The sequence below is a fragment of the Ptychodera flava genome, chromosome 20 (genome assembly GCF_041260155.1).
Source record: "Ptychodera flava strain L36383 chromosome 20, AS_Pfla_20210202, whole genome shotgun sequence".
NCBI classification, from domain to species: domain Eukaryota; kingdom Metazoa; phylum Hemichordata; class Enteropneusta; family Ptychoderidae; genus Ptychodera; species Ptychodera flava.
Window position 1 is genome coordinate 424590 of NC_091947.1, and position 13062 is coordinate 437651.

The window sequence follows — 13062 nt, forward strand, 5'->3', positions numbered from 1 at the left end:
CTGTGACTGCGTACGGTGCAGTAAACTCAGCGACATAATGTGCCGAGTGTAGTCTCCCAACATTCGTAGCCTTACATGAGTTTATAGATAGAAATACACCACTGAAGTTCGTTTCCGATCTTAATATTTTACTATTGCATGATGTTGAGTCTTATAAAGGCGTTAACAAAGTGGGGGGGCCGCTCCAATCTCACTCAGATTGAAGTTGAAAAGACTTATGTTTACAAAAATTAATGTTTATCAACAAAAAAATTGCGCACGCGCAGTGCGACGACCACTGCGCTTTAAATTTTTTGTGAAGCAAAATATTCTACACCATGGTTTGGCCCCAAACCAGTAGTTACCAGTGGTGATTGTGGACCTGTTTAATGGCAACTGGGCATGTATGTATTTTCAAAGAAAAACAACTTCCTGGGGTTGAGTTTTTGAGATGAATATTAACTTACACTGTTAAGGGACCCTGGCCCTAGGCCGAGTAAAAATAAACAGACCACTCTCAATCAAAGTTTTGTGTCCGCTGATTAAGCTTGTTTTTTATTTCACTGGATGAAATGAACACAATGTAAAGAGGAATGCATTGACACAAAACTCACAACTGGTGGTGGCAATGTCACATCTGCGATGATGGTATTAAACATTGTTAGGACAAAAAAAAAGTAACAAACCCTATGAAAACAACAACGTAATGAAAAAAGTGGAATAAATAATTGTTGAGATATGTGATACACTGTCTCACAACATGAATCCATTCAAATGAACCAACATCACTGGCTACTCTGTACATTTGAACAACCACGGGTTGTATTCCGTTCCTATTTACAATCTAAAGAACCGTTTTCCATGAAAATTTCCACAAGAATTCTGTTCTCTCTCCAGCTCTGGGAATTCTCTCCCCACTGCCATGAATTGTGTCTTTGCATAGAAATTTTGACTTTCAATTTCTATTCCTGCAGTTCTGATTACAAAATATTGGTTTACATTCTCTGTTTAATGCATACAGAGTAATATGAAAATTGCATGACTAACCTATCATTGCCACGTAGCCTTGAATTTGGCTTTCCTTTTTTTTTATTTACGTAATACAGGGAGGTCAAGATTAAAATAATAAATTCAAAAAAATGAACCTCACCCACTACATACTTACTACTGCCCTGTGTTGTAAATGAAAACAATATCGTATTTTTTGTTTCCAACTGGGATGAAACTACAGTGTGTAGTGATGTCTGGAATAAATTTTTGGATTCGACATGAAATAGAAAGATCGTCGCACAATACTGGTATGTGGTAAATTACACGTATCATCACACATCAGTGATGGTTTGATTACAGTACAAATAACAAAAATTTCATGTTCAAGATCAGTGTGTAGAACTCGGATGTCAAGAATTTAGCATACAGAATTGACGACTGTAACACTCGAAAGACAACTCATTTACTGACCCATTGTAGAAGTCAAATATCCAATGATATTAACTAATTAACAAAAGTAGTTGAAAATTTATGAAAATGCGTCCATTTTTGTCACTTACATGATCAAAATAAGAAAACAAGCAGATGAGCTGATTTCATTGGTAGTCTGGAAATACGGTGCTACTCATTGAGTGTTAACAAACGGTGATCAAACCTGTCCATGCAAATATTCACAGGGATTTAATTTGTCAGATATACCAAGCCAACCACCATTTCCTTCAGTAGCGAAAATCATTATTCCCTTTCTATCATATCTGTACCTGGACACTGTCCCATTTTCCAAGCTGCTATAGATTTTGCTCCAAATCAAACAGTTGGCTTTCTTCACAAAGATTAGAGCGACATAACAACATATAGGATAATTTTGACATCACATGAAAACTTGCCAGCATAATTTCAAGAAAGCTGTCATCATCCACATATGCAGTGATACAGTGACATCCACTGTATTCCTATTAAGTATCCGCTTCATGAATAAACAACATATGCAAAAAAACTTTAGAGTATCAATTTACTTAAAGAAAACTTATCACAGGGCGAGTGTTTATTATAACTTGCACTGTCTGAATCTCAATAATAGGATGATCTAAAATCAGATCGCGTTACAGAATATAAATAATTTTGATAACTACTGTATTGTGTTCATTACTGAAAGACATGACAGAATTGTTTACCTAGGGGTTCTATTTTGCAACAAGAAAATTGTTTACTAGGGGGTTCGTTTTTTCCACTAAGACTATTAAAGCACAGATACTTCTCAGGAACAAGCAAGCACCAGAAAATAAACAGACTTCCAAACCAAGTTTCATGCATATGACATGAAGCTTTCAAAATACAACTAAACCAACGAATGTTTGTGACAGACTGGTTTTAAACATTTTCCTAGACAATATGTGGAGTCATATGTAAAAATGGGGAAAAAATATTTTATCAGCAATTCATACTTGAAAAAAATTCATTTTCATTCTGTTCAACTTGTATAAACTTAGGAAAAAATGAGAAATATATCTCACAAGCACTAAAGGGAATCATTATTTTTGAGATTATATTCTTTAATCTTTCATTCAAGTCTGTCATTGTAGACTCAATCAGTGTGATACACACATTTGAAAAACAATAGTTCATTACCCCCAACACATTGCAAATGTCCTTGACTCATGCAATCATTGTAGCCATTATCAAGATAAAGGATTCTGTTGACAATGACGGAACACAAATAAAACACGGCCAGCAAATATGGCACTCATAACTCACTGGATCTCAGGATCCAAACTTCATAACAATCTGTTGCCACTTGCCTCGTAGCGTTATGACCTGACCTAATTCTGACCTGACCTCATTCTGACCCGACTTCTGACCTGACCTCAACAGCAGAACATATTTTGAGACCTACAGTGTGCATTCTTTGAAAAATCACAATATGCTTTAGAAAAAAGGAAACATTATTTCCGGAGAGGAAAAAAATTACACTCAACTCTCTTGAAATTTTTGTGAGATGAGTTTTTTGGTTTAAATATTTGTAAATTTGACAAATTAATATTAAAATATAGTACAATATCAAGGTATTTTTGCTGATTAGTGAGGAGGGTGATTAAAATGACAAAATATGGCTGCTTTTATCATTGTTCACCCTCCATTTTTGTTCCATTATAACTCATACTGAAGACTAATTTGTTCCTATCTAGTATACCTGGCTCGTAATTCTAAATCAAAATGAGTAAATATCGGTAGACTTGTTCTGCGTACACTTTCTATATGAAAACCCATCAGTAGAAATGCATCGGGGATGAAACTGATGGTTCTGCCCATTAATGCTGTGTTTACAACAGTCCATTGATGTATGCGTATTTGAGATTATAGACTCTTGGTGTTCGGGGTATAGCTTGAGTAGAGATCAGGATTAATCTGGAGTTGTGACGCTGTTTGCTTGTGTCAATGCTTCCACATCTTCCTTGGTTGCAGTGTTCCGCTTTGGTTGTTCCTCTTTTTGTGGAGATGCCGGTGTGCTATTGCCCACACCGTTACCAGCCTGGACAGTGCGCGGTGAAGATGGACTGGCGTAAAATCTTTCCTGATCTGCTATCTGTTTTGCAAAGTCCTCTTCCAAAGTCTGCAAAATAATGGATGAAAACATTGGATACACATCTTAAACTTCCTCTCCTCTGACCAAAAACTATTCTTTAAGGATGGATGTTTGTAATAAAAGAATAAGATATGCTGGCGTGAGTAGTTTTTCATTACTACATTGACTAATGCATTTCGGAAATGAAACAATAATTTACCAATGCTCTGACGACACAGGTCCTAAAATTCATTCATCTTCAATCACTGAGCAGTACACTATCCTGCTCAATGGTCTATGCACTGTACTGTGATTCATCATAATGTCTGTGGGGCAATCCTGAGCTATATGTTTGACTGTCAGACTGAAGACTGACACTATGACCGTTGCATTTTTGAATTTTCACATCCTAAAAGAGGAGTTACAAGGCAACCTAGAGCAGCTTACAAAAAACCCAGATTCCAAAGATTTTGATTCAATCTGCCAAGCTGATGCACTGAAATGATCATACCATCAAATTATGCATCCATTCTATTTTGATTTTTCTAACAATCAAAGTTTCCTTTCACTGAATTTGCACCATCTCCTGAGTGTATGTGATTTATCATAAGAAGTTACTGCATTATTACATTGTCAAAACCAAGGCAGAAAATGAAATGAAATTTGAGTGAATTTTACTAACTTGCCGACCAGATGATAAATTTGCAAGGGAAATATTGAGTTATTGTTTCTCTAGTACCAAATTTTTCAAGGTGACCCCTGATTTTTATTCTTTATTTTGAAAAGGAATGGCCCACAGTTTCCTGAGGAAGTTTGAGTATCAAGTCTTTTAATTTTAAAACAGCTGCTACCTAAACACATGCTTACACTACATATTTGAGAGGTGATCTTACAAGCTTCTTCAACACTTGCAAAAATGGAATGCTAGAGATTGGAGTTCTTTTCTCATTTAGCATTCTAGTGGATGGACAGAAGATTGCACAAAGGTAAATAAATATACAAGGAAATGCTTAAACACACCACACTACCAGAGACATCAAAGTGACCGGCATCCAATACACTCAAAGAACCACTGCATACAAAAACCCAGCTTACCTTCTTCCTAGGCCTTAGACTCTCTCTCCATTCTTTGATTTCTTTCTGGTGGTGCTCGTCTTTCTCCTTCAGTTTCTGGGTTTCAAGCTCGATCAGTGTCTTGCGTTTTTCATTCTGTGTTAAAGGGAGAAACATTCGAAATGTTTAAAAGAAGCTAGATGTATTCAGAACCATTCCATTGTTCTGTGAAGGTGAGAATACCGTCATAGTGATGTATGCTAGCTACAGGTCTACGCACTCAAAAATCACATAAAATTCCAGGACTTCCAAGGATATTTTTCAGCAATTTTCAAGGATGTTTTGAGGTCAAAAATACCATTTTCATGATCTCATTTTTACAAGATAACACTTTCATGTATCATATCATACCAGTATGTTGATGGCACAAATACAGTGATCTGATTGGTCAAGATGTGAAAATAACCATACTATATAATTGCAATGTAGCAGGGTTGGCACATGCACATGAATCAGGAAACAGATATAGGGCAATATCTATACACATGACCTCATCAGAAAATAAAACATCTACGCAAATATACAATATCATATCAATCATTTTACATTTTCACCAGAACGGTATGATTTACAAGGTGATTTCAATAATAAAGTACAGATGACGCCATCCTTACATGGATTTGTAGAAGTTCCTGCATTGAAGCTTCATGGTTACTTTTCAGTTCTTCCAACTGTCTTGCATGTTTCATTTCCAACTTCATCTGCTCTGCCTTGTATCGCTTGGTTTCACCGCTTTGGAACTGTGAAGTAATATAAACACAGGGCATGTATGTTGTGAGACACAGCACAAATCCAATGTATTGCTCTCCAAATCTCTAAGAAATTTCTTGACACTCTGCACAAATTTTGGCTTGCTTGTAACATATCCAATAAGCCTGCACTGGAATACACTGTTGCACTCGGACTACTACAGTGCTCTATGAAAAATGGAAGCTGAAGATGCTAAATTATAGCGGTCAAAAAAAAACCCCCATGGATAGATGCTTGGTATGGAATACACATATTTCTTACTCTGTTTCTGCATGTGGTTTTATTTGTACCAATGATCCATTCAAATTGAGGATTTATCGCATTGAAGGCTTATTATATTTCAACATTACCCTGGGGAGTCAGGATAAATTTAGCCCCCTAAGCAAGCCGTATTTCTATTGTAAGAAAGACTTGGTTTAGTTTTCTTTACTTGTGCTACAAATTCTACCTCAGTTCTAAAAAAGTGAAACGTATCAAGCGCAAAGTCTAGAGTGAAGGACAACCTACATTTAATGTGTGATTATTTTCAGATAGGGGTCATCAAAGATCATTTAAGAATATAACGACTCTATACCTGTCTGAGTTTGTCTCTCTCTTCATCTTGGGATATGGCATTGCCAATTTTTAAACTCTTTTTGTAAATGTTAAACCTGGTCTTTCCCTCTGCCTTCTGTGTCTTAGGGAGTCTCTTCTTTTGTTGTGTCTGTTTCAGGGCCAATTCCTGCTCTTCCTTGTCCTGCGCTCTTTTGACTTGCTCCACTTCCTGCAAAGACAGATGAGAAAGAAAGTAATCAACCTGACATACCTACTCTGTGTTGACATCATACCCGAACCTGTCTGTGATTACTATATGAGTGGACTGATTCAAGACGAAGCACTGCATAGGTCTCCATATAAATCAGACAAATATTCAGTATGACCATTCCTGGGGCCCTTCTGTTGAATTTCAAACTGAATGCTGCAAAAGTTATGTGGTGGGGTTTTTTGTAGGTATGTGATTTATTATGAAGTGTTGGGTACATGTGTGTTGTTCTAACCAATGTTGTCTATAGTGGTGAGTCAGTGCTCACCTTGACAATGAATTTATCATGTCTTGTTTTAAACATAGACACACGGATAGCACTGCTAAAGTACAGTGCATTTGTTTCCTTACATTCATAAACATTGTATCAGATAGATTTATCAAATAGAAGACTACCTTGTACAAATACACTACAATCATATGGCACTGACCAATACATGCAAACTGAGAAATAATGCACACATTCAAATGAGTGGGTACTCTTTAACAAAACAGTCATATTTTGGACACCTGGATTGAATTCAAGGCTGTTATTATAGTCCAACCATGTAAATCTTTTGTATAGACTAACCTTTTCTTGTCTTGCAAGCATATGGTGTCTTTGCAGAAAGAACATATCCTTGAGTTGTTTTTTGCTTTGTTGGTGTTTCTCATGCATCTGTTTCTCTTCTAGTTCCCATATTGCAGACTCACGGGCTGTGAAAGACACAGAATGATATGATTTACTTATGTGCTGGTTTGGAGACTCAAAGAGTTCAACAACCTTGAAAATGCAATGGAAATGGGAAGGACCATTCATGATGTGGATGGGGTGGGGGAGGTCGACCAATGACGTTCCTATGGACTAGTGAAAATGCTGGAGTGACTAGAGAGCAGAGGCTGGAGAAAGACTGCTGATTTGCAAGCATAATTCTGTCAAAGACACACACAGAGTTCATATCCGTACTTTTATCACTCAAATTCCCAGGACTTTCCAGGAGATTTTCCTGTGGTTTTTCTCGAACTACTTGAGGTCAAAAATATTATTTCCACAAGTGATTACGAAGATTAAATTATGCATCAACATGCTTTAACAATAGTAGACATTGCACACCAGCAAGGATGGCCTCAATTCCAAGATTTTTATGAACTTTCCAAGTGTGTTTGTAAAATATAACATTCAAGGTCTTTCAAGGAGCATGAGACCTCTTCAGATACTTTTTTGCAACTATGACAAGATGTAATAATTCATGAGGACTCTGACTGTATCCTACAGGTCAAGAGGTTAAACACAGAAATACCCACTTGCAAAGTAATATACGAAAGTCTTTATCAAGGACAACAGATTAATAAGAAATATCTTGTTCATGACAAATACAAACATTTGATGAATTCAAAAGCTGACACATATCTGATGATTAAGAATGATGTTATTTCAGTGTCTTTACCTCCCCTACACAGCATGCTGTGACTTCTGACTCTTTGTGTTTTTATGAGGAGTTTGAACCAACACATTTGACATAGGGGTGAAAGGATTAACGTAATTATGAATTTTAATGGACTATCAAATTTAAGTATTTCACTTTTTTACTGCTTGGTTTATCCATCAATTTCAGGTCATGTTCATGAAAACCAGAGTAGGAGAACATGATCCATTGTAAGTTAGTATGAATGACTTGACTGAGTGAAGACCACTAAAAAGATAGATAACCACCATGCTTTTCACTGACTTGTCAACTTAAATAGACTTGGTAATTTTTACTGATCTGACTTGATAGTATATGAGACAGCGATCTCCTGGATGCTTTGATTTTTATGCTGATTTAGGACAAGTTACCTTCAAGGGCAATACCAAGTTGAAGTTTGTATTACAGAATGTGTGTATGTGTGTGTCTTATATGAATGTGTTTCTGGGTACTAACAGCACTGCATTCAACTCATGAAAGTGTACACATAGTGCAAAATTCCTGACTTATGGTGGATCATAATTTATCATTTTAATAGCACAAACCTGACCTTGTACCACATTAATCAGTACTAAAAATGTCCCACTTATTTATTCAAAAAATGCTAGCATGTTGAGAGCACTTCTATTTTATACGTGTGTGTTTTAAATGTGTGCTGATGAGCATAAGCAGAATATGCGTGGAGTCAGAATGTTTTTTGTGAATGTAATGAATGAGTGTAGTTCTATTTATATATGTGAACTATTTGATATCACATAGCATATAGGATTTCTTTGTATGTGTGCATAATCTTTATACGCATGAGAGTTTGTGTATGTCTGTGTGTCTGTGTCTATGGGTGTCTGTGTATGTGGGTGTGCTTACAACTTGTGCAAACCCTTTGCCAGAATGATTGTGTCTCTGAGTGGAAATCAAACAGTGTGTACCTAATGACAGCCTATTTCTTTGTTAAGATGATCTTGTAATATACCTCATCTACACACAGACTCAGTGTTACCAGCACATTTACTTCTGTCCCTGTCATTTTCAAACATGGAGAGAGTCATATTCAAAGAATGGTTCATATGTCCAGAGATTGGTCCATGGTGTCGGCTGATAGTTTTGTCAACGTACCAAATTGTATACGTCACACTTGCATGAGAATAAAATGCAAAATGCATCAATTCTCACCTCTTAGAAGTTGATGTTTATCCATTAAGAACTTCTTTTCCAAAGAAGCAATTTTACTTTTGTGTATTTCAGACATATTTTTCATGGTGGTTTCCATATCTTTCTGTTGCTTTGCCCGGAAATCTCTCTCCTTCTCTTCCATCTTCATGTCAATTTCTTCCTTCTTCCGTTTGCTGTCTCTTCCATTGCCGCACTTTGCCTTCATTTCCTTGGATTCCTTTCTGTGATTATCCCTGAAGTGTTTCAGTTCACGCTCCTACAGGGAAGAGAAAGGAAGACAATATGATATCAGTGTCAAGTCAGAGTATTATATTTAATAACTATTGAAATTTGTTTTATACATATATCTTTCAATCATGTGTAGTGTGAGTGACATTGTTGAGGAGACTTAGAACCATGATTGTACTTTGGTTGAAAAAAGAAATGCAATCTTCATCGTAACACTATAACAGGTAACACTGAAATAGGGTGGAAGTAGACTTCTGTCTCCTCCAAAATGAAAGCTCCATATTTCTGTCCCAAGTTTACGGCGTTATCCTTTCACACTACTGTACATGGATAAATCATCTGATTTTCATCACCTGACACAACATCGTTTGTGATGGAGAAAGAGAAATCGCAATTTCACGAAGCAAAACCAATCACTGGAAACCCACATTTGACAAACCAGCAAACAAATGGATAAAAATTGTGACAGTCAACACAGCACTGCACATAATCTGTTTTATTGCTTCGGCATGTTGCCATAACAAGTCAATATTGAAATATGATACGAGCTTGCAAAAATTCAAAGTAGGATACAGATTTTATGAAATGAAATTTCAACAGAGTTGGATTGCGTCTATGTAAGGCATGTAGCTACACACAGTGAAATGAAGTTAAGCTGGCTCACAAACAGTAGACACACTGAACACAAACAAAAAATTAGATTAACCTGATCTCCTCTGACTTTCTTGGCAGCCATCTTGGACTCCAGCCCCTGAGAGATTTCCAATTTTTCAACCTGCTGTTTCTGAGTCTTGTTGAGTATTTCTACGTCTGTGTCATACTTCTTTGTCATATTCTGTTGAACGAGAACGTGATCAAAACAAAAATTATCATGAAATGGAACCTCCATTGCAAGGATTATCACCCATACATCAAGACATGACAGTTTTATTGTTGATAGAATTACTGTGTGTGCATTCCATTCAACAAAATTCATAGATATCATTTATGTGAATGGACCATACAAAGTATTAAGTCATGACTGAGTGCATCTGTTTAACCTGAATACTTCAACTGACCTTTCAGAAATATCACTCAACTATTATACACCGCACAGTTATCACTGAAAAATTTGAAAATCCTTAGAATTTAATTCTAGAAATAGTCCACTGATGAACTTCCATGGTAATCACAATCTAGGTAGTATTTCAGTCTTTCTCCAGCCTGGTTTTGAGATGTCCAATGTAGATAGTGTGTATGTCAGCTGTTTTTTTATGGTGTTCTCTGACATCTACACTGAACACTGAGTATCAAGTGATGCTGCAACAACTAATATATAATTTTACACGATTACTTGTTGAAATATAGTAGTTGAATGGGTGTGGCTGACTGGTGCTTGTGACTGTTACTTAACTATGTACATAAATGTGTATGTACATTGTATAATGAATGTACATACATACATATATACACACACACACTTACATACACACACACACATATACGTACCTACATACATACAAACATACTTACATACTAACAAACACACAAAAGCATGTATATATATATATATATATATACATAAATTCATGCATATATACATACATAAACATGCATACATACACACCAACACATACATACCTACACACATACATACACACATATATACATTTATATACATGCAACACACAGGGCGTAGAGAACAGAAAACAGTCAAAATACTAAAAAGTCAATGAAACAGATAAATGCTTGTGTGCGCAAAAGGTTGAAAACTAAGAGAGAGAGAGAGAGAGAGAGAGAGAGAGAGAGAGAGAGAGAGAGAGAGAGAGAGAGAGAGAGAGACATGGCAAAGTTAGAGAAGGGCATTATCCTCTTACCTGCATCTCAAGTTTCTGTCTGGTCAACATCTGTTCTGTCTGAAGCAGAATCTTAGATGCCAATGTATTGAATTGTTTATTCTCATCCTTCTGCATCATCTTCAGTTCACGTAGATCATTCTTCCTGTCGGTCACAACACAAACACATCAAATCCATCAAGATGGGCAAACATTTTTGTCGAGACACTTTTTAGATTCGGAAAGACATGCTGTTTTTTCCCGAACACTCCTCATTTGGTGATGGAACGTTGACAAATGAGAGAAGTAAAAAGCTCGCATAATATTGACTGTTAAAGAGACACATGTCATGGGTATCACTTTACAGAGTATATAACTAGCATTAACATTAGCGCATCCTGTCCCCGCACACGTCTTGTGACCCAGTGAAATTCATCTGTGTGACCTTTGATCTCAAGTTGACTTATGAGCTGACCTCTGACCTCATATCATCTATCAAGGAAATAAAAATAGGAGAAACTTTTAACAGCGGTTGCTGTTTTTAGGACGCTTTCACTCATCAATATTATTGTCAGTCTACACGGTTCACATCTGATGTTCTCTTCAAAGAATTCAGGCCTTTGCATCTCTCAATGTGTTCTCATTTCAACCATTGCTTACCTCTCAATGTGTTGCTGTTTAACCCTGTTTTCTTGCCCAGTTTGCACAACTTTCTGCGTTGTCAGTGTCACCACTTTCCCATCAATGAGGAACTTACGAGTTTTCTTCAGAGTTTTATACTGGCTTTTTGCTTCCTGCAAGGCAAGTACAAACAGTCACATTGTATTTGTAGCTGCCCCTATGATTCTAAAACATCATAAAGTGTACTACAGATAAAAAATTTACAGGTAACAATATTATAAGCTTGATAAATAATTGTGATTCTCTCTGAAATCTCTCAGCCTCTTTTTCTTCAGTCTTTACTAATATTACATTGACCAATATTATACACATCTTTGAAGGCATGTTATCATTTAAATTTATGATTCACGATTAGCTAGGGGAGGACGAACATCTAACTTTGGTATCAATCCTTTTGATGTGAAACTGACGCTATCATATGTGATCTAAACAGCATTGTTTAAATGACCAGCCCACTAGCTGTTACTTTTCATGATTTTTTTTCATGTCAGGCAGACTTTCTTGTTCTACTCCCCTAAGCACATTAGTATACACAGTTATTGTTGACAAGTGAATTCTGGTCTGGACTAAAATTCCAATGTGAACAATAGCACTGCATTTGACATGTTTAAGGTAGAACGCACCTCGGGGACAGACATTCGGACTCTCAAACTTTTACAATTCTCTTCTGATATACCAAATGTCGGGGTTCATTTTAAAGCTCTTGGTGAAAGAAAACTTTTCACCGGCTTAGTTTTTCGAAATTCGAAAATTTTTATTTTTCTCCATAGAGTTAACACAGGGATGGCGGCCATTTTGAATTTCTAGTATCGGTAAATCTTGGATAATTTGTTTCTCTGGTACCAAAATTTGCACGGTGACCCCCTATTTTTATTCTTGATTTTGAAAGAAAATGATTGAAAGATTCTTTGAGGAAAGTTAGAGCAAAAGTTTAAGTCTTTCACTTTCGAGGTGCATATTGCCTTAAACGCTATGTTTGCAAGCAAAATAGTAGGTATTTCTGCATGCTTTGGCAGTAGAATAAAAACTTACTATGGACGTACAAGACAAAAACAGTGATAAAAATGATCAAAAGTTAAAGCTACTGGCCCTTTAACCTTACATGCCCTGGCAACTCCAAAGAAAGTGCATCTAGAATTTCATTCAGCACCCATGAAAACAGAAATCATGAAATTTATGGATTGAATGGTATATCTCTATATCCAATGGTTCAAGGAAGAATGTGCCTTGGGGACACATATTCAGACTCTCAAACTTTTACAATACATTTTTGGCCTACCACTTGTGGGGGCTCATTTTGAAACTCATGGAGTTGATAAAGTCTTTGGCGGCTTACTTTTGTGAGAGTTGAAAATTTCATTTTTCCACAGAGTTAACACAGGGATGGCGGCCATTTTGAATTTCAAATATTAGTAAATATTAGGTAATATGTTTCTCTTAAACAAAATTGTGCACAGTGACCCCTGATTTTTATTCTTTTTCAAAAGCTAATTGTTTAAAGTTTCCATATGGTAAGTTTGAACAAAT

The 13062-nt window shown here is 36.3% G+C and overlaps 1 protein-coding gene across 1 annotated transcript in view; it reads right to left on the reverse strand.

Annotated features, from left to right (window-relative positions):
- Window positions 1-506: 506 nt before the first annotated feature.
- The window catches only part of LOC139119685 (serine/threonine-protein kinase 10-like), a 50958-nt gene continuing 38402 nt past the window's right edge, over window positions 507-13062 (reverse strand). The window contains 9 exon segments of the mRNA XM_070683530.1: window positions 507-3580; window positions 4628-4741; window positions 5260-5385; window positions 5970-6158; window positions 6769-6893; window positions 8813-9068; window positions 9747-9875; window positions 10897-11020; window positions 11515-11648. Coding sequence (XP_070539631.1) covers window positions 3371-3580; window positions 4628-4741; window positions 5260-5385; window positions 5970-6158; window positions 6769-6893; window positions 8813-9068; window positions 9747-9875; window positions 10897-11020; window positions 11515-11648 — 1407 coding nt within the window. The 3' untranslated portion in view covers window positions 507-3370.